Source organism: Andrographis paniculata, unplaced genomic scaffold (genome assembly GCF_009805555.1).
Source record: "Andrographis paniculata isolate CXL003 unplaced genomic scaffold, ASM980555v1 Contig54END, whole genome shotgun sequence".
Classification (NCBI taxonomy): Eukaryota; Viridiplantae; Streptophyta; class Magnoliopsida; order Lamiales; family Acanthaceae; genus Andrographis; species Andrographis paniculata.
In genome coordinates, this window is record NW_026137589.1 from 3,565,752 (window position 1) to 3,588,635 (window position 22,884).

A 22,884-nucleotide genomic window follows, 5' to 3' on the forward strand; every position below is an offset into this window, starting at 1 on the left:
CTCCAAATTCAACACAGCAAGCTTTAAATACCAACAACAATGGCGACCCTTTAACAAAAAGAAAGAGCAGACGAAGAAGAAGAAAGATGGGTTCAAATTATTCATTCTTGACTAGTTGAAGGAATATGCTGCTAATCCATTTTTGACTTATTTCTGCCATTTGGTTGTGAATTTTTATTTGGGGAGTACAGGATCCGGGCCTTCCGGGGCCCGATTCGATCTGCCCAAATCGGGTCGGGTACGGAGGGTTCATGTATTTGATCACGCCTTTGTACCAAACAACCACAGTTTAGGAGGAGCAAAGAGAAATTGGCAGTTGAACCCTAGAGAGAGAAACAGAGAGAGAGAAAGAGGAACGATGGTGTTCTACTTCAAGGCGCGACCGGAGGAAGGAGACTACACCATATTCATGGGGCTCGACAAATATGAGAACGAGGAGCTCATCAAATACGGCTTCCCCGAAGATGTCTGGTACTGTTTTTTTAATTTCGTGCTTCTTCCTTTTCTTCTTATTGTTATTTTTGAAATTCTAGTCTCAATTCGGTGAAATAGATCTTTAATTCCATCGTTTGGAACTGATCCTTCCAATTTTTTGTTTCTATAGTGAGAATTTCAAGCATTTTCGTTTGTGTGTTTTACCTTGATAATGATAACCGCCGTGAAATTCTGAGGATGGAATTGCTTCCATGGCGATCGTTTAGATTGAGCAAGAATTTTTGTCGTTTGAAATTGCTGGACGAAAACTTTGATTTCTGTAACTAGGGATTGATTCGGAACAGAAAGCTCTTCGATTACTGTTATAGATATATATTATTGTATGATTTGGTGTTGGCTTATTTCAATTCAACTTGGCTGATAAATTGAAGATTTGATGTTTGTATTATTATCTTCTTCAAGAATTTGCATTTGCTTATTGATAGATTTTGATCATTCGCTCGTCACGGTTCTATTAAAAGTATTTTAGAATTGTAAAGATGTTTCTATCTCTATCTATCTGGTTGAAAGTTTAAAATCAATATGTTCTTCAAATAAAGGCTCGAACAAGGGGAATAATGGAATATCTCTTTGGAATATATATACTCTGTTTTGAGTCTTTCGACTATCTCCAATTCAAAGATTGTAGTACGGGTTTGCAGCTCCTGATCCATTCGTATTAGCTTTATTGATGGTTGCCTAAACTTAATCTTTAAAATACCGAAGGGTATTTCTGAGCTTTGCATTCTTATCCGACCATTGTTACGACTTACATATTTCGTTCATCGCAGGTTCCATGTGGATAAAATGTCTTCGGCCCATGTGTATTTGAGACTGAACAAAGGTCAATCCGTCGATGATATACCCGAAGGCGTGTTGGAAGATTGCGCCCAACTTGTTAAAGCAAATTCGATTCAAGGCAATTTTTTTTTGGGAATTGAATCTTACTTGGCTCAAAGTCGTTGAAGCCAGGGATTTACATTTTATGCAATTGGTCGTATGATTTTGTTGATCTTGCAGGAAATAAGGTAAATAACATCGATGTCGTTTACACTCCATGGGCAAATCTTAAGAAGACTGCCTCGATGGATGTCGGGCAAGTTGGTTTCCACAGTTCAAAAATGGTGAGCTTCATCTTTATTATTTTTTTGTACTGGTTTTTGCTCGGTAGCTTGAGGTCTGTGTTTCGCATTCTTCTCATGTTTCTTTCATTTGATTCGGTAGGTACGTACTGTGAAAGTGGAAAAGCGAATAAACGAGATTATTAATCGCCTGAACAAGACAAAGGTCGAAAGAACGCCGGATTTGAAAGGTAAAGATTTCAACATATGCTCTGCTGTCCCCGAAAACTATTTTTTTCGGCTGTCAAGACATCAGAATTTCTAGCATTTGGTTGTCTTTATGATTACAAAATCGTTAAGTGTGTTTTTCTTACATTTAGCCGAACGAGAGGCGGTTAATGCAGCTGAAAGGGCCGAGAGAAAACAACATCTCCGGGAAAAAGTAAGTCTTAATTCTTTTTTCGATCGAATTAATTGCGAACCTGTTTCATGTAAATTTGTGATACGGGCCGAGCTATTCAAAAGTAGATTTGTGTCGGATTGAATACTTTAAACGGGTTAAATTACTCAACTTTAATCCGACCCTTTTATTATCGTGTCGGGTTCTTGTTGACTCGTGTTGACCCATATACATAATTAAGTCGCAATTGTTTATTCAAATTAAATTGTTTTTTATTATGTTGTCGTGATATGTTAATTTTTATTAGTTCGAGCGTAATGTGTACAATGAATTTGGTTGAATTATTTAAAATTGAACTTCTATGAACAAATTATTAAATCATAATTATTGTACATATATAATAAATATTAATATATTATAATCGAATTGTCGTGTCGTATTCAAGTTGAGAGCCTCAATCCTAATCCCACTCGTTCATTATCGTGTCGGGTTCGTGTCAACCCGTATAAATTGGGTTGAAATTTTTGACCCAAACCCAATTATTTCGTGTCGAGTCAGTTTTTGCTAGCTCTATTCGAAAGCAATGCTAGTTAAGCTCGACCTCGACAATAAGATACTCAAAAAGCATATGTTCGAATGGTTTTGACCCCTAAACAAATCTATAGAGCGATGGGGTTGAACATTGTAAATGTTACCAACCATTCAATTTTTTTCCGAAACCCCTTTTTTGCAGAAACGGCGCGAGGAATTGGAAAAGCTCGAAAAGGAGAGGCAAGCTGAGCTACGGAGCTACAAACATTTGATGGTAGCCGACAAAATGACATCTAACAAAGACGTAGCTTCTACCACCAAATCCTTGCAAGAACTCGAGGAAGATTTCATGTGAATATGTAAGATCATCCGATCGTCTGTCTCAAATGTTCTTCCGGTAAGACTTCTATCCACAGGGTAGGGAGTCACCGGCGAGAAGATTGAGACCGATCCGGTCGGGAATTATGTGTTTGTAATGTCTTGGTCTTCTTCTTATTGTAAACTAACACATTACCCGAATACCCTTTGCTCTTGAAGATTCATTTCATGGAACTTCTCGAGCAAAGAATTGATGTTGGGGATATGTGTTTTTTGTATCATCAAACTTGGACAACGATGATTGTGATTAATATTGGCTCTAATTTTGTTCATTCTATTCAAGTTATAGAGCCATCTTTTAATATATTAGTAATAACATACGATATTATTATTTGACAACATACTATTTATATTAATAATATAAATATAACACATGATATAATTTTATACATATATGCAACAGCTGGCAATGGGTCGATTCGTGTCGGGTTGAATATTTTAAACGGGTTAAATTATTCAATTCTAATTTGACCCGTTTATTATCGTGTTGGATTCGGATTGACCCGTTTATTATCGTGTATGATTTGGGTTGACTAGTGTTGATCCGTATACATAATTAAGTCAAATTTTTTTGATTTATTGAAGTATTTAAAATTGAACTTAGTTTAAATTAATTTATGAGAAAATTATTAAAGTATGATTATTTTACATATATAATGAATATATTATAATTGGATTGTCGTGTTGGATTCGAGTTGAGTCTCAACCCTAACCCGACCCGTTTGCTATCGTGTTGGGTTCGTGTCAACCCGTATACATAATCGGGTTGAAATCTTTGACCCAAACGCAATTATTTCGTGTCGAAAAAAATTAAGTAAATTGATAATTAATTAATAATTAATAAAATATATTGATAAAATAATTATAAATTTATATTAAAATACAAAATAACTTAATTAAACTAAAAAGAAATTATATATTATTAAAAATAAAATAAATTATATAGAAAGAAACAAAATAAATAAATTATGTAGGACAAGAAAGTATATGATATGCGGCGCCGTATTAGAGATAATTACACTAACTATTAATGCTGCAAACAACAATCATTGCACTCTGTTGCTTAATTTCCTAATTAGTATCCTCCCACTCTACCTCTACCTATCTCTCTCTATCTCTATGTATATTTATTAATTTCCTCAAGTATTACTAGCATATAATAATATAGGACTATTAAATTATACTTATAAAAATTTAATGATACTAAGGGTGTGTTTGATTTTGGTTTGTGATTTATTTTTATTTTATATAAGAAAATAATATTTTTTTTTTCTATTAAAAATTGTATTTAATTTTAATTTAGAACAAATAGATATATTAAATATTTGTACATCAAACAAATAAAAGGTGCTAAAATTATATTGTAAGGGTGTGTTTGTTTGAGGGTTTGGATTTTGAGTTGGGATTTGAACAATGAAAATTTTGAATTTGAATAGTTGTATGATGTGATATAAATAGGTGTTGAGGTGATGTTTTGAATGTAAAATTGATTTTTAGTATAATATAAAAAATAAAAAATAGGTATTTGATTTGATGTTTTTTGGGGAAAAAAATAGGATGAATAGTAGAAATCCAAACAAATCCCTCAAACAAACACACCCTTAGTGAAAACAAAAATAAATAAATAAATAAACTATTGCATACAATTTACACATAATTCGAATTATTATTGTTATTATTATGTTCTAATATTATTTCATCATAGATATATACACACACACGTATTTTTTAAGTTTCAAATCTTTGAAACTTCAATATGAGAACAAAGACTATATATATTAAATGGCGCCAGCGCATTACATACTTCCTTTAACTACACAATATATTATCTGTCACTAACATATATATATATATATGATTTGCCTTATTATTATTTAAGTACTTTTTACAAAATATCATACTACTATATAATAGTATTATTTTTTCATAAAATAATATATTTCAAAATTATTTTTTATTTAAAAAAATATATTTATCCGTCATTTATTATTATTATTATTTTTGTTAGATATCTATATTATTATAACAGTATATATTTTTTACTATAAAATAAAAAAATAACTATTATTATTATTTTTATTAATGTTTATGTTTGAATATTTGAACAGGATAATAAATATAGGGTGTGTCTTTTGGTTGAGTTTAAGAAAATTTGGTTTAAATTTAGTATTAAAATAATATTTGATAAGATATTTTGTGAGAAAAATAAATATAATATTTTTCGAAGAACAGCGAATTTTTGGAAAAAAAAGTAAAAAAAATTCACCATGACTTTATCTTATCTGATTTTATCATATCATCCTTTGACACTACAAACATATCCCAAAAATAAAAAACCACACATATAGTCAATTATGGTATAATTCAGAATAATCAATTAATCATCAATATTATATATGTATTATATATATATATATATAGAGAGAGAGAGAGAGAGTAAATTACCAATTCCATGGACGAGTCTTCAAGTTCCAATTAGCAGACTCAATCGCCGTACTAATTCCTTATTCCTCTTTCTTCGCACTTAATTTCAATGGCGATCACTTTCGCCGGCTGGAAGAAGACGCGCAGCAAAAGCGTGCGGTTAGGAGGCCAAGCCTACGCGCAGCCACCGGAAACGCAGTACGAACGGAATCAGAAATGGATTGCGTTGATGTGGAGAAGCTTAACAAATACAGGAAAGAAGAAGAGATGGTCGTCGTACGATCGCGACAGTTACCTGCAGAATTTTGACGAAGGAATCGAGCAGGTTGAGGAGCCAGAGTACTTCCGAAGGTCTTTCTCCGCCAAATACGCGAATCCATCGTCGTCGCCATTTCCTCCTGTTTTCGATTTGATCAGAATCAATGAAACAGGTTAGTTTTAGTTCAGTTATTTATTTTGCCGCCTCACGTTTTTTGCACCTGTCGATGTATGTATATGTATGTATGTATCTATTGTATTCCGTACATGTCTGTCTGTGTATGTTGCATTCGCGGCTGCCGAAATATTCATTGTGCATATTTAAGCGTGTGTTTATTTCATAATATTTTATATTTTTAAAAGACGTTTTTTATTTTTCATACCTTGTTTTTTCAAATTCCTATAAATATATATATATATATATATCATAGCCCCCTTGAATTTAACAAAATACTTTTTCAAATTAAATTCATAACACATTCACACTATCTATCTATTTTAATAAAAATATGGGAAAAATTTATTTTTGTCCCAATATAAATAAAATTCATCAATTTTGGTCATAATATAAAAATATCAATTCCCAATATAATCAAAACTCATTATTTTTTATCCCAATATAAAATTTTTATCAATTTTAGTCACAATATAACCAAAACTCATATTTTCAGTCCCAATATAATCAAAACTCATTATTTTTTGTCACAATATAATCAAACCTTTTTTTTTTGTCTCACCTTCAACAAATTGACGAAAAATGCTGACTTGAACTTGCAAGATTGTGCGATTTCTTCAAATATAAATATAAAGTTTGATTTATTTTCACGTCAATATTTTCCGTCGGTTTGTTAACTGTGAAAAATAAAATAAAATAAAATTTGATTATATTTGAACCAAAAATAATGATGAATTTTGGTTATATCATGACAAAAAATAATAAAATTTTTATATTGGGATGAAAATTAATGAATTTTAGTAATATTGGGACAAAAAATGATTTTTTCCCTAAAAATATTCTTCTTTTAGTAAGCCCTGTTTGTTGGTATTTTCAGATATAATAATTATTTTTTAATTTGGAATATTTTATAAATAAATTTTGTTATACTAAATTATTTATATTCAAAGCACTCCCAACGCACATTAATCTACGAAATTTTAAATTTTAATTATTATGCTAATGACTTTCATTCCTATATTTACTTGTATATATATATATATATATATATTTATATAAATAGGTAGTGATTGTAAAATTAAAGGTTGTTTATAGGCTAAGATGCAACCAACTATTTAATTTTTTTTCCTGGCTACCCTGTTTAATAAAAAAAATGAAAACGCCAATAAACAAGATAGCAAACAATTAAAATAAGTAAATACATAAATAAATTATTTGGACGAGGAGGTGATTTAAAATCTCAACTATTCTTTTTTTAAAAAAAAAAATTAAATAATATGAATTAACAATACATATATAATATATATTAATTTAATTCCATCCATGTTGAAAAGTGGCTATTTATGTGGTTAACCATGATCAGCAGCAGTGTGGGCTTACATCCATACATTAGGAGCCTAAGCCCATACAGGCAAACAAGTAAACTACTTCCAAACGACAATGTTTCCCGCAAACATTGTGCTTGAAATTCTCAAGAGGATTTGCAGTAGAGTACATATAATCCGTAGCGCAACAAATTATTTCAATAACGCAATAACATGTTCATAAAGGTTGTTAGAATACCTGATCCGCGCGATTGAGTTCATTCTGTTTCGGCGGGCTTTGGCTGTTTATTCTGGTTCTTCATTTCATCTCCGGCGACGAGAAAGAAGGCAGTGTGCCTGGCGGCAAGATAGATGAGAGGCAGCCGTGATTAAACACACGAGAAATGTACGCTGTTTAATTTGGAGGGTTTCGGGAGATTAAGATTTTACCTAAAGAAGTTCATCATTTTGGTTTTGGAATCTGAATCGATATCCTTAGTGGTGTCCAGTGCTTGCTGCATGTGGTGTAGCCACCTCTCTGCAGCTTCCCGGGTGACCGGGAAGGGCCGGTGCCGGGCAATTAATGCAGGATGGCCTATCAAAATAACAACAGCAGTTTTTTGAATACCTTTTTAGCCATTTAATAACCACCAAGAAAACAGAGACAAGATAATGTAATGACATTATTTACCACGCACTACTTCAGAATTAATGATTTTATTTCTTGCAAGTGACAAAACCTTAAAAAACAATGCGGCCGGAAATTAGGATGCTGATTAGGGCTAATCAGTAGCAAGGTAACTTTACACGCATCATATGAAGATTGCATGTTAACATATCACAAATGTTGGCGGCACGTAGTAATAATCCACACAGCAGCACATCACGGCACATGCAACATGGTAAACACAGCACTAATATATTATATGAATTGACAACATGGTAATAAAGCACACAACATGCACTGCTTTAATTTCAACCATGGATTGCATTGCAGTACTATACCATGTGTTGAGATGGGCTAACCGATAGCACAAGGTAAAATTGCATACTAACATATGATATAATTGATCTCGGCACAAGATTGAATGTTAACATAACACAAATGTTGACAACATGAAGTAATAGTTCACATCACAGCACATGCTACATGCTAAACATAGCAAAAATAAATTGTATGAACTACCAGCATGGTAAGAAAGCACACACAGCGCATGCTGTTTTATCAACAATGTGCTGTAGGCATATTACAATGTGCTAATTAGGGCAAACCAGCTAATCAAGCACGCTAACCGGCCATGCATCCCCCATTCTAAACAATGCAATGCTGAAGAAAAGATATATATATATATATATATATACATGCCTATATATGCAATTAATCCGTCAACAGATATAATAAAAGACAAATACTAACACAATTCAAACTTCACAAGTATTGACATCCAACGAACCTACCAAAGTCAGTCCCCAAAAATTTCACTTTCAAGATTAACAAGGAGCACAATTGTCATGTAAGAAAACTATATACAATTCCTCAGGCCTCAAGGGCATATCAACATCATTTTTTCCTGCTGCAAAAGAAAGAATCTAAATCTAGTTACAGGAATTGATTTTGAACACCGGAACTGAGTTTAACAAGCACATTCTTCCAAGGCACAAAAAAAGAACATAATGCTGCTAATCAGCAGGAACCTGACATCATATAAATCTAGAATTAATCTCTATGCAATACATTAACCAGGAAATGTGGATTAGGCACAGGAATAGAGGAAGGTATGCGACAAATATAGTTTTGAGCATATCTCTCTGTGATTACCTCTTCTTTGGCTGTACAATGGAGGCCCTCCCATTCTCTGTACGAAGAACTCGTATTGATTTTGAATGGCATCTTCCTTTTTGGAATTAGCAAAAATTGATCGAAACCACTCTTCCTCCTCATCATCATAAACTCTGTTATTCACAATTCCAATTCAAAAAATGAACGCTCATAATCAACCGAGTGAAATCAATAATCAACTACACTAAAAACAATCATATATCCACAAGTGCGTGAAAAAAGACACAAAAGACTTAAACCTAACTCTACAATTCCTCCGTATGAGTTTTCTCCAAAAACGCGAAGATAAACACTATCGAAACCCCCAAAATGCAGGAAACCAGATTCTAATTTCCATTTCTATATATTTCCTCAATTCAAATGTGGCTAATAACTTCCTTCCTAAACAAGTCTGCAGTCAATTCCGCCATAGATTCAAACTCGAGTCATCCATCCATGATCCATCGACAATCCAAAAATAAAAACTAACCAAAACAAATTCTCCGAAAATTCAACAGAAAACAGAACTCGAAATTCACCACGAGGCGATACCTGTTGTAGAAGTTGGTGGACAGGTTAATGAATGTCTGAAGCCCTAGCTTTTCGTAGAGATTCGTCCCGTCGATGGCGAAGGCGTCGTCCGGATGCACTCCGCTCCACTCCAACACCTTCTCTTGCATCGACTTCTGCATCTCTTTCTCAACTGTGTTTGATCGTGTCTGTTTCCACCGCCTACACTTTTGGTGGCTGTGGTATTTATAGGGTAACGGGAAGTGCGTGGAAGCCACGCTTTTTTGTTCGTAGGGATTGGACGGCCCCGATTGGCGGGGAGTTCTGATCCGGGATCTTTTAAGAATATTTAGGACTTTAGACAGTTCAGGCTCAGCTACTTGAGTACTCAAAATATAATGCACCAATAGGTTCTCTTCACTTAGCCCTTTTTTTTATGAATTGATTTTGATTTGTAGTATAAGAAATTGTATTCAAGCTATAAAATATATTATTTTAAATTAAATATTTAATTTTTTTATATTTTGTAATAAAATTTTAAAATTTATTATTTTATGTGTAATATAAAAAAATACTACTAGTATTAAATATTATTTTTTTAAAATCACAATTCTAAAACAATCCATGGGCCAACAGACCCTATAGTTTCTTTTGTGTTTAACATTTTTTTTTTTATTTTTTTAATAGTAAATATTTAAATTTAAATACTCTATTTATTCGTTTTAACGGTCTTATTATTTTATTTTATTTTTTATATTTGAATGTTAATTATTCATATATAAAAACGTAGTACAAATTAAAAGAAAATGACAAAAAAAAGTATTTTTATTAGAGTCTTGTAATATTATTATAATTCCATTTATTAAAAAAATTATACAAATATAAGGATATTTTTAATGTTAAATACAACGACCAAAAAGTAAATGAAACTCTTACAGCCGGACGGAGGAAGTATATGTTTTATGTAAAATAAATGAATATTGATGTGATATTTAAATATAAAATTAATTTTTACTATAATTTAAAAATTAAAATAATCATTTAATTTAATATATTTTTTTAAAAAATGAACAGTAAAAAATAACACAACTGATCGATATTCCTTCCCGTTCATCGTGCAGCAGCAAATTGTGAAATTTGAATTCAGTTTAAATTAAGTAATAAGAAAACCTTTAAAAAAGGAAAAAAAAAAAAAAAAGCAATAAAACTGTCAGAAGTGGGATTTGAACCCACGCTCTCTCACGAGAACCAGAACTTGAGTCTGGCGCCTTAGACCACTCGGCCATCCTGACATTTTAGTATTTAAATGTATACATTTTAATATTATCACGTTTAAATAAACTCTTCTTACTAGTCCCCTTTGTCCTTATTTTCTATTTTCATTCATTTTACGTAAATTGTTGTTTCATCTTTTAAAAATATAATTATACACTTTAATCATATTTTAAGTTTTAAATTTTATAATTTTTTTAATCTTAATTAAACTATTTAGTTATTTTAATCTTAATTTATAATTATTTTTACTAATCCAATCTTTAATTACTTACTAATCATATTTTACCTAAATTATCGTGTGTACCGTGACACGCCTAACTTACATGGGACGAAGGGAGTATCAATTAACTGTTTTTCTTTTGGATGAATTTGGAAAATTTGATTTAGCTATAGTATTAAAATGATACTACTCAGTCCGCCTCTAAGAGTTATATTTATATTTTGTGTCATTATATTTAACATTAAAAATATCCTATAATATTTTGTACAAATGTCATTCTATTAGTATTATAAAACACTAATGAAAGTATTTTTGTATTTTCTTTCTTAATTTGTACTACGTTTTTTATATAATAATTACTATTTAAAGATAAACACGCAAAAAATTAAATTGGAACCCTTAGAGCCGGACGAATATAGTATTTGATATAATGTCTTAAATACTATGAATTGACTATCTATCCTATGATGCATAAAGTTATTATGAAAATATTGATATAAATAAATATAAAGATGAATAGTATTTGTAATGTATGGTTAAATTCACACTTACTAAAAATTAAAATAAATATTTTGTATTTGTATATAAAAAAAATGAAATATATATTTATTAAGTGGACAGAAAGGGGCATGGATCATTATATGCTATAAGGGTGATCAACATATATTTATAAATATTTCAGCCTATTAATAATACAACATATATTGTAGTATTACTCAACATATGTTATCTTATAACACATCATATGATGAAATATGTATAAATATATGTTGATTATCCATATAACATATGTTGACCCGATGCATTAGTGTTTAATAGACATCCTTGAAAGCATTGCAATTTTGAGTATTTTTACAATAATTTTTGGTCCAAATGTTAAGAGTAAGCACAATGGTTGGATTGGTAAAAGATTGCTGATTTTTTGACATATGTATATATATTTCTTAATTTTTTAAAACCATTTTCATGGTTTTATTATCTGAATATATATATATATATGTAGACAGTGGCCGAACTACATGGGGCTAAAGAGGTCAACTAACCCCTCAGCCCTTAAAATATATGTATGTTTTTATGTAAAAACTAATAAAATTATGTATTTTATTGTAATTTGTTCCGTCAAAAATCATAAACTATAATTTTGTTGAAATTTTTTCTAAAATATTTATATTTTCCAATTTTTTATTTTTATTTTTGTCAAGATGTACCATGATTAAAAAAATAAAAAAAAAATGATTTTGCCCCTCCAAATTTTTACTGTTGGTTCCGTCTATGTATGTATGTGTATATATATATATATATATCATGAGATTGTTTCTTGTTTTTATTTATTTATCTATTTATTTGGTGTGACTAAAATAATTGAATGTGCCCAATCACAAGTGGTGGTGGTGGACTACTATCCATATCTTTATATTATATTATGCATGTCAACTTTTAATTGGATTTGTTTTTGTTATCCTTACAGCTGACTTCATTTACTGATTTTCTTCCTATTTATCTTTTTTTTTAAAAAAAAATTCTTAGGTCAATGCTAACCACATTAAGTTTGCATGCCATGTGACAACATTTGCCCAATTTGCTATTTTTAAGCGAATATATACTCCATTATTAAAGGGTCATTTTAGATTTTATGATAAATTAAAAAATAATACTACCTCCGTCTCACATACCGTATCTGCTACACTGTAGACACGTATTTTAGGAGGGATATAATTACTAGATAATTAAGAATGTATTAGTAAAAATAATTATTCTATAATATAAATAATTATAAATTAAGATTAAGATAACTAATTAGTTTAATTAAAATTTTTAAAAATAAAATTAAAAAGTTTAAAATGAGATTAAAGTATGTAATTATTTTCCAAAAAAGAAAAGTGACATGGTATGTGGGATAGACAGAAATGGCAACGTGGACATGGTACGTGGGACACATGGAGTAATATTTTATTAATGAGTGAAAGTGCGTAAAATGTTTTGATATTTTTGTCTTTTGAGTTTTTGTATAAAGTAATTGTACGTGTAATGAATGTTTGTAATTTAGATAAAGTTCAAAGGTATTTTGGTATTAGTGTACGATTATTTTTTCTAAAATAGAAAATAGATACTTTGAAATGAGACAGATGAAAATTGTAAATATAGTATTTTAAATTGGAACGAAAATAACATATATATATATATATATATATAAACTTAAGAGAGAGAAAAAAAAAAAAAAAAGCAGAAGTTATTTTTCGAAGTACAACCAAACAAACCCTCTAATGTTGAGAATAATAATGAAAATCTTTTTTAACTAGGGCCTCCTCAATTATTTTAGAGTTGAATGTAATCGATTGATCATGTTTGTTTGGAGATTTCAAATTTAAATTCTACTATTATTTTTTTTAAAAAATAATAAAATATATCGAACCAAATATTTTTAAATATTGCACTGAAAAAAATTATATTTAAAATATTATATTAACTTCTATTTATATCAAATGAAATATATGTTGAAATTAAATTTCAATTTTTTCTTCAAATCCCTAAAGCCGACTGCTCAACTACATCCAAACAAAATATTTTATGGTTGTCCCGTAGGAGATGGTCCGGTGGTTAGACGTTTGACAATGAGGTCATTGATTCAAATTCCCATGCTTTAGGTCACCTGTCACGCTACAATACTTTAAATTAAACAAATATAATATAGTTTTTAAATTCTTTTTTTCATCATTTTTATCTACTTTTTTACTATATAAAAGGAGAATATATATATACACACTACAATAAAATTTGTGTCCAAATCAAATAAACATATTTTTATATGATGGGGAGAATATGTACCTACATATATATATATATAACATCTCGAATTGAAGAATAAATAATAATGCACGATTCAAACAACACATATTCGTAGAAAAAAAAAAAAAACATATATTTAATAGCATATATTTTCAGAGCATATTATATAATAATATGCTGCACAATTTATAACTTCAACTTAATATGCAAATTTTACCGAACATCTTAATATATCTCTCACGCAACAAATATAAATAATATATAACATAACACGTTACATAATTATATAGAATATATATATTATGATTTGAACATTATAAACAAATTATACAGGATAGTAATAATAAAGATCAGATATTTAATGATTGTGGAATATAAATATATTTTAGTAGTATATATATGATTAATAAAATTAAAATATGTATTTAAATATTTAATATTTTTTAACCTTATGTCTCAATAAATATATATATATACAATATAAATATCATTTTATAGTATACTAACATAAATTAGTTTTATAAAAAAATTAAAATTTTAAAAAAAGAAATATTAATATACTAATCTAATAAAATAGGGAATATAGGGAATATATTATCTTTCTTATAAAAAGAAATACTAATTATTTTAAATTAATATACTAATCTAATAAAATAAAATCCTAACTGACGCCGTAGTATAATAATAATAACAAGATAAATTGAGAAGGCATCATTTATTTTAAAATAATTTATAAATATATTACAAACATTATGGAAACCTACAACGGTGTCTTGAATTACTCAACTTGATCCATTTATGGATTCACGAACTCCATAGTCAAACCTAGCTAGCTAATGTTCGCTCTGTATCGCTGTGCTCAAGACACGTACGTCTCTCTTCTCCAGTATCAATTTTATTTAAAATTTCCATCTAATTGTCATATCAACCGTCAACAATCCTTCATTTAGCTCATTGTCAACTTGATTTTGATAATGAACTCCAGGAAGAAAAGTAAAAGGTGAATTGTTTATGCACAGGATGAGCAGTTAAGTGGAATTACCAAATATTTTATTCACAAAGTAATAAATGTGTTTTCCTTTTCAGAAGAGATTTCAAACTTGGAACAGGCAATCTAGCAATAATTTAATCCAAGTTGCAGCTATAAAAATAGTTTTAATCCATCGGAAATAGTCGAAAATCTATTTGGTAAGTCAACATCTGTGAGAATTTGGATTCATTCTCTCATGTTCAACAGCATCGGTTGCATTTAATTAATATTTTTGTTCTGAAGTTGTGATTTCGAGCGGTATTTATTCAAACAGAGATTAGATGTATCTCCTCATACTGCTAACTGATTTTGTGTGAATTTTGATGAATAGAAGTTGAGAGGAAATCGAATCGAAGCGTACCGGAGACGGTTAAATGTCGGAGGAAAGACGGTCGCCGTTGACGGCGGATATGAGATCGCCGGCTCCGCTACTGTACCGCCGGCATTCGAGCGGCGAGATCAGGAACCTTGCTTCGATTTCCAGCAGTTTGTTGCCGGCTTTCGGTACGGTTGTCGGAGATGGCACCGTCAATCTAAAAAAATTCGTTATCGCGCCTTACGATCGACGATACAGGTACGCCGCCGCTTCACGTTTCCTTTCCCCCTCGCCGCTGCTGCATACATACATACATACATCTATATATATATATACACGTATTGATTTTCTTCATCGTTTACATATCTAATCTGTACGTATTTGTATGTATGTGTGTGTGTAAACGCATAACCATTTCTGTTATTGCATCTCTCTCGAAGCTTCCTTCACCCCTCACTTGCAAAAGCTTTTCTTCATCCGGATTAGGATTTACGCCATTTTTTAAAATATATATATATATATATATTTATTAATCAAAACTCCATATGAAATTGAAGATGATAAACATTTTTACTTCAAATCTAAATTCGTTATTTTATTGTGAACCTTTTTTATTTTTTTATTTTTTTCTTATCACAATATATATCATTCATCGATTTTTTTATTTTAAAGAAAATGAGGTCTGTATATGTATTAGAAATATAAAATTTTCCAATCAAACAAAATTATATATATATATTTTTATTATGTGAATAAGTGATTAACAAATTTTTAATATATTTAAATCAAGGTCTGATTAGTGTGTAGCTTCGTTGCTTAATCGATTTACTAGTAAGGACGAAACTAATGCATAATTCAATTTCTATTTCTGTAGCATAGATGCTGATGTGTCACCTGCACTAATTTATTTCGATTATTTTACTATATATTTTTTTCTACCATGTATATATTCATTTATTGCTACTTACCCCTATTTCGTAATTTAATACTCCGTTAATAATGAGGTGGTTAAGGTATTAATTGTATTATTAAGCCCGAAAAAAATCATTTTTAGTTTCAATATAATCAAAACTCATTATTTTTTTGTCCCAATATAAAAATTCTATTAATTTTAGTCCAAATATAACAAAAACTCATCATTTTTTGTCCCAATATAATCAAACCTTATTTTTTTTGTCCCACCATCAACAAACCGACGGAAAATGCTGAGGTAAAAAGAAATCAAACCTTATATTTAAATATGAAGAAATTGCACAATCTTGTAAGTCCACGTCAGCATTTTCCGTCGGTTTATTGACGGTGGGACAAAAAAATATAAAGTTTGAATATATTGAGACAAAAAATTATGAGTTTTGGTTATATTGGAACTAAAATTGATAAAAAAAATTTATATTGGGACCAAGAACGATGAGTTTTAGTTATATTGGGACAAAAAATTATACGTTTTGGTTATATTGGGATCAAATTTGATAAAATTTTTATATTATAATTAAAATTGATGAATTTTTATTATATTATGACAAAAAAATGATTTTTTAACTCTACAGTACGTAATAATAGTCAATATAACACATACTTTCATTATCATTGATTTCAGCATATGTGTCTTTATACAAACACATATGTAACATTTAAATTGTCAAATTAATCTATAATGTAGTATTTGAATTTATGTTCTGATAATTTATATATGTCCAAGTACCTTAATCATTCTCTAATAATACATATATGTATATATATATATATTTTATTTAATTATAAATTATTGTTTTTTTTAACTAACTTGATGTTACAATAATAATCCAGTTCACATAATTAATATTACTACTTGTGGATAAAAAATTTTCTTACCTGATCTTATTCAATCGTGTAGATATATTCCTTTATACCCTTATTTATAATATTTTAGTACAATATATATATATTTTTTAATATTTATTTTTTGTAAAAAAAATATAATATTTATCTACTCTTAGGGGCATAGTCAATAAAAGTAGAGAATATAATTTTGGCAATTTCTGACCTTTGGCACTACTTGCCTCCATCGTGGTGACATCATATTAATTGCACTTCCTCCACTTAATCTTCGAATCCAAAGTTGATTGTTATTATTATTTATTTATTTTTAAAATAATTATCGTACACAATAAAAGTATATATATATATATATATCTGAAAAAATATATTTTTAACAGAAGTAAAGAATCGAATATTTAAATAAATATTTATTAATTGCTTTAACATTCACCCTTCTTCTTTCTTTTTTTTTTTTTTTTAAACACAAATTTTATATTTTTATTCTTCATGCATTTATTACTTTTAATCTTTACCATACACTTAAAGGAAAATTTGTCCATTCATAACAAAAAGATAATCACCTAAAAAACCGTGTAAATATACTTTAGAACAATAGAAAATAGACGGAGAAAGTAGGATATTTTAAAATCATGTGATTGCATTGCACATTTTTTTGCTTAATAATTTAATATTTACTTATACTTTAATATTCATGTTTTCTTAAAAATATATAATATGCAATATATATATATAAGTAATAAAAAATCAATAAAAAATACAAAATATTATTTTTGTAATACTTCCATAATTTTTTTATATTACCATAAAAATACTTTAAAACTATAAATACATAATAAATATTCAATATTAATTGGTCTTTGCTCTGCTAAAAATAGGGTACAATGTTTTTAATAATAACTAAACAAGTTTTAAATAGAAAAACACATTAAAAATGGTGTTTGTAAATATATATTACGATAATTTTATTAGTATATAAAAAAATAATAATAAGAGTACAAACACAATACATCCTTGATTTTTACACTTTATTTTTTCACTATTTTGTATTTTTGTATATGTATGACATTATAAATTGATTTGTTTGAAATTTGGAATGTATATAGTAATATTCTATCATATATTTTTTTTTTTTCAAAATAATCACATCAAAATTTAGTCATTATTACTTCGTAGGAAATTTAAATAATTATTTGATATAATAAATTATTGTTACTCAAATAGCCGTGCTCCCATGTATAGGTGGTGGCAAACCTTTCTAGTGGTGTTGGTGGTTTACTCGGCGTGGGCGTCGCCGTTCGAGCTCGCTTTCCGGAAAATGTCGACTAGCGCACTTTTGCCAATTGATTTAGTGGTCGACGCCTTCTTTGGCATCGATATTATTCTAACTTTCTTCGTTGCGTATCTCGACAAAGCTACATACTTGCTCGTCGATGATCACAAGAAAATAGCCTTGAGGTAGGTACACCTCTGCCGGGCTTAGTACGGAAAAAATTAAAAATAAAAAAATCTTACAACAAAAACAACTAAAAATGATCGATGATTTATGGTGATTGATTTTCAGGTATATTTCGCATTTATGGTTCCCGATGGACGTAGCCTCGACCCTTCCGTTCCAAACTTTGTACAAAATTTTCACCGGGAGAACTTCCCATAGCGATGCTTTCGGCTTCCTCAACTTGCTCCGGTTGTGGCGTCTCCGTCGCGTCAGCGAACTCTTTTCAAGGTATGCTTATATAAGATAATTTCGAAACTTTTAAAGTATTTATGATAGTAATTTTTTAAAAATATATATAGCGTCAAATACTTTTTTTATCTTTTTTAAAAAAATATTTCATATCAAATACTAATTTTTTATTATTACGAAATCTCCAAAATTTTCAAAATTTATACCTAAAAGTAAATTCGATTGATCACATAATACAAACATATCTCAGGTTGGAGAAGGACACAAGATTTAGCTACTTTTGGACAAGATGCATCAAACTAATTTGTGTGAGTCTATGTTCGAAATTATTACTACCTCCGTCATCTAATAATGTGCTCGCTTCTTACCTAACATTTTGTGTCCGAAACCGCAACGGCGGCAAACAGGTGACGCTATTCGCCGTGCACACTTCCGGATGCTTCTATTTTTGGCTCGCCGTGCATTATCGCACAGCGGACAACACATGGATCGGAGTACAAGTTCCGAATTTTCAGGAGAGGAGTGTGTGGTTAGGATACACATATTCGATGTATTGGGCGATCGTCACTCTGTCGACGACCGGATACGGCGACCTCCACGCCGAGAACACGGGGGAGAAGGTATTCTCCATTTTCTACATGCTTTTCAACATCGGCCTCACCGCCTATTTGATCGGAAACATGACCAATCTCATCGTCCACAGCTCGGTCCGGACATTCGCCATGGTAACTAACAACAACCTTACATCAATTTATGCTGCAGATCCTGTGCTGATCCGGTTAGGTCAGCGTGGTGCTGATTTAATCGGTTTAGCATTTTCTATATGGGTGACTAGTTTATACATATTTAAGTATATGTTGTGTTATAAGATAGCATATGCTGAGTTATAATATAATATACGTTTGTATTATATAAAAATATATGTTGGTCACTTCTATTATATAGCTGGATCAGCAGCTGATCCATGGCGACGACATTGTTGTCCTAACCATATGTTGTTGTCTTAAGAGGGATGCGATCAATGAGGTCCTAAGATATTCGAGCAAGAACCGGCTTCCCGAGAGCTTAAAGGAGCAAATGCTCGCGCACGTCACGCTGAAATTTAAGACCGCGGAACTTCAGCAAGAAGAAGTACTCGAAACTTTGCCTAAGGCCATACGATCAGGAATTTCACAACATTTGTTTCGCGCAACCGTAGACAATAGCTACCTCTTCAAAGGAGTCTCCGAAGACTTCATCGTCCAACTGGTAACGTTGTTGGTGCTCTTTTTACATTCTTACGCGATGCATCGTGGGAATTCATGTTGTAATAAACGCGATCGATGTGTAACTAAACGTAGGTACCCGAGATGCGGGCAGAGTACTTCCCACCGAAAGTAGACGTCGTAATACAAAATGAAATACCGACGGATTTCTACATCATAGTCTCCGGCGCTGTGGTATGATCAATACTCTACCTCGTTGTCTTTTAAAGTCCCTTCCGGCGCGCTCAAAATCCTTAATAGTTTTCGACAAAATGCAGGATGTTCTAACAAACAACAATGGGATGGAGCAGGTAATAACTGATGAGTTGTAATAATTTGAATGAAAAATAGCGATTATTAACCGAGGAATCGATCGTAATTTTGCAGTACCTGTCGAAGCTAGCCTCGCCGGAAATGTTTGGCGAAATCGGCGTGATGCTCAACATTCCTCAGCCGTTCACAGTGAGGACTAAACGACTATCGCAGGTCATTCGGATTAGCCACAATCACTTCAAGCAGTTGGTGCAGCCGCTCAGCGATGACGGGAAGATCATTGTATCGAACTTTCTTCAGGTAAAAATCCCGAAAACTAAAAACACACATTCCATCAGTTGCATCGTAATGACATTCATGGTGTTGTTTCGGATTTCAGCACTTGAGAGACTTGAAAAAGGAGGAGCTAGAGGAGATCCCATCGGCCATCGACTTATTAGGCGAATCGAATGCTGAGGTAAAATTACGCTAATGTCGACGACTTTGGGGTTGTCTTTTTATTACATTGTCTCGTGGCCTTTCCTTTGTCGATTGACATCGCCTTATTTTCAGACAACAGTGCCTTCCGGCGAGCCTCAAGGATCAGAGGGACATAGCGACGAAATGCAGAGTAAGCTATAGCTTAGATACCTTCCATTTTCTAAACTCCTATATACATTTGCGTATCGATAAGTCATTGATCATACTCGATCTTAGAGAGTTATCTTGATTTCATCGAAAATCCTTATATTAAGTCGCGAATCGAACATCCTTAAATTTTAAGTCATGAATGCTCTAGTTTTCTTGATTTCCTCGAACATCCTTAAATTAAGCCGCAAATGCTCTAGTTTTCTTGATTTCATCGAACATCCTTAAATTAAGCCGCAAATGCTCTAGTTTCTTCATTTCATTGAACATCCTTAAATTAAGTCACTTACAAGGTTAGGACACATTGTGTATTTGTCTAGGCAATGTTCATGAGTAGTTTATGCGCAATGTCGCGCACTTGACATATCGATAAATACATGCACATGTTTTGAGTATTCGACTATTTACTCAGGAAACTCGACCGTTCGTGCCCCAGGCATGCTCCCTATACGGGTGGTGCTTCACGGACACCATCCCAATAGCCGAGACGATGAGGAAGATGGGGGAAAACTTGCTCATCTTCCTAACACAATCGACGAGCTTTTGTCATTAGCCGGTGAGGAAAAAAAAAATAAAATGTGTATATGATTATTTCGTATCGTTTATAATATTTTTTGTGGTATAATTTTTTATATATATTTCTTTTTATTGCCGAAAAAACAAAAAAAAATAGAGAAGAAGTTTGGGAGACGAGGAACGAGGATTCTTATGGCGGATGGTTCCGAGGTCGAAGATTTAAGGGCCTTGAGAGATGACGATCACTTGTACATATTTTGAACAAAGCAATCGAACAATGAAATTTGTATCTTGTCCTAATCCTTGTATTGTTTACTTATGTTTTTTATTATTTTTTATTATTATTATTTTTAACGGGAGAATTCGCTGTAACTACCTAAAAGTACTGTACTTAGTAAACTTTGGCCGAACCTAATATTCTGTAAATTATGCGGGAATTCGTAGTCGCTACCCGAAAGTGCGCACTGGGTAAACCCCTAGTCGAATATAATACCCTGCAAACCAGATCCAACAGTTCAGTCACACTAAGCGAACCATATGTGAAAGGTGACATGAGGCGTCGGAGGTTTGAGTGAAATGGTTTGGCGGTGTTAAAGTGAATTTGTGATCAAGAGGTCACAGATTCAAACTCCGGTGTCTCCAAGTTCTCCTGCTAGATAGGGTATTCGGCTCGGCTCCCACCCAAACTATATTTTTATTTTTAGTTTAGTACAGTGGGTATCAAATAAAAAAATACAATATAGAAATACTCATACTATATAAATATATATATATATATTATATAGTCTTATCATTTTATAAAAGTATTAACAAGTCGACTTCTTTGATGCATCAAAGAAGAATGAGCGTTGCATCAGCCTTTTTGAATTATTAATAATAATAATAATAATAATAATAATAATAATCTTATTTTAAAATTAAATAAATCTAGTGCATATATGAGGCAATTCGTATGATAATTAGTATTTATATCATACATAAATTCAAGGCCGTCTCGAACTTTTTTTTAGGCTATGAGCGAAAATAAATTATAGCCCTACAAATACATGATTAAAATGTATTTTTAATAATATTGTTGATTGACTTTGATTAGACAAGAGGTTGAATATAACCGTTTGGACAATGTCAATTTGAGAAAAAAAGATGAAAGACAATCTGTCTGAAAGTTCAAAAAGCAAAGACAGAAGGAGGGTGAAGAAAAAGATGAGGCAGGTTTGATCGAATTGCTAGGGCAAATGTAAGATAAAGAAGTATAACGATTATAAAGAAATAAAAAAATATATATATGATTAGAAATTAAAATTTAATTTTAAAATTAAATAGAATAATTACGAAGAAAAAAAATATATACATTAAAAGTTAAAATTTAATTTTAAAATTTAATAATAATAATAATAATAATAATAATAATAATAATAATAATAAATACTATTTAAAATATAGGTCTCTATTAATTTGGGCCATAAGCAGCTCACCCTGCCCCTGCTATGAACCGCCCAGCATAAACTTCATACATTTTCATAAAATATCAATTTTATGTGCGACTCTAAAAACAATTTTTTTTATTATTATTATCAAACACGTAAACATTTAATTAATTTATAAGAACATTCAATACAAACGTTTATTATAAATATATAATAATATAATATATAATATATTTAAGTAATTCTACCATAATTAATATTGTTTATTATTCAACAAACGTATTATAATTTTATAAAACTATAATTTAAAACCGAAGTTAGGTATTATGCATC

General features: G+C 30.6%; 4 protein-coding genes and 1 non-coding gene across 7 annotated transcripts; 3 read left to right on the forward strand and 2 right to left on the reverse strand.

Annotated features, from left to right (window-relative positions):
- The first annotated feature begins 194 nt into the window (after nt 1-194).
- LOC127255624 (uncharacterized) lies at nt 195-3,116 on the forward strand. Its single transcript, XM_051281258.1, has 6 exons — nt 195-471; nt 1,266-1,393; nt 1,495-1,598; nt 1,699-1,786; nt 1,916-1,977; nt 2,669-3,116. The coding sequence occupies exons 1-6, from the start codon at nt 359-361 to the stop codon at nt 2,819-2,821; spliced, it is 648 nt and encodes a 215-aa protein (XP_051137215.1). The 5' UTR covers nt 195-358; the 3' UTR covers nt 2,822-3,116.
- A 2,182-nt stretch (nt 3,117-5,298) lies between these two features.
- LOC127255397 (two-on-two hemoglobin-3) lies at nt 5,299-9,570 on the reverse strand. Of its 2 annotated transcripts, XR_007839620.1 has the most exons (6): nt 9,377-9,570; nt 8,825-8,958; nt 7,456-7,600; nt 7,265-7,362; nt 5,564-5,666; nt 5,299-5,442 (listed from the first exon to the last, which is right to left on the reverse strand). XR_007839620.1 is itself a non-coding variant. In XM_051280907.1 (4 exons), exons 1-4 carry the CDS (start codon nt 9,514-9,516, stop codon nt 7,284-7,286), a joined length of 498 nt encoding a protein of 165 aa, XP_051136864.1. In that variant the 5' UTR covers nt 9,517-9,569; the 3' UTR covers nt 7,026-7,283. The 2 variants fall into 2 exon arrangements, 1 of the variants encoding a protein (XP_051136864.1); XM_051280907.1 differs by lacking the exons at nt 5,299-5,442; nt 5,564-5,666 and having other exon boundaries at nt 7,026-7,362; nt 9,377-9,569.
- LOC127255398 (uncharacterized) lies at nt 5,378-9,443 on the forward strand. Its single transcript, XM_051280908.1, has 2 exons — nt 5,378-5,699; nt 9,343-9,443. Exons 1-2 carry the CDS (start codon nt 5,378-5,380, stop codon nt 9,402-9,404), a joined length of 384 nt encoding a protein of 127 aa, XP_051136865.1. The 3' UTR covers nt 9,405-9,443.
- A 972-nt stretch (nt 9,571-10,542) lies between the features above and the next one.
- TRNAL-CAA (transfer RNA leucine (anticodon CAA)) lies at nt 10,543-10,626 on the reverse strand. Its single transcript has one exon. It is a non-coding gene; the product is annotated as a tRNA-Leu (tRNA).
- Nucleotides 10,627-14,506: 3,880 nt separating this feature from the next.
- LOC127255964 (potassium channel KAT3) lies at nt 14,507-21,471 on the forward strand. Of its 2 annotated transcripts, XM_051281768.1 has the most exons (15): nt 14,507-14,616; nt 14,703-14,804; nt 14,978-15,220; nt 18,020-18,235; nt 18,342-18,503; nt 18,715-18,772; nt 18,872-19,189; nt 19,473-19,712; nt 19,805-19,903; nt 19,987-20,019; nt 20,096-20,281; nt 20,361-20,438; nt 20,534-20,591; nt 21,021-21,164; nt 21,282-21,471. In XM_051281768.1, exons 3-15 carry the CDS (start codon nt 15,021-15,023, stop codon nt 21,383-21,385), a joined length of 1,896 nt encoding a protein of 631 aa, XP_051137725.1. In that variant the 5' UTR covers nt 14,507-14,616; nt 14,703-14,804; nt 14,978-15,020; the 3' UTR covers nt 21,386-21,471. The 2 variants fall into 2 exon arrangements, with proteins under 2 accessions (XP_051137725.1, XP_051137726.1); XM_051281769.1 differs by lacking the exon at nt 14,507-14,616 and having other exon boundaries at nt 14,649-14,804.
- Nucleotides 21,472-22,884: the final 1,413 nt, after the last annotated feature.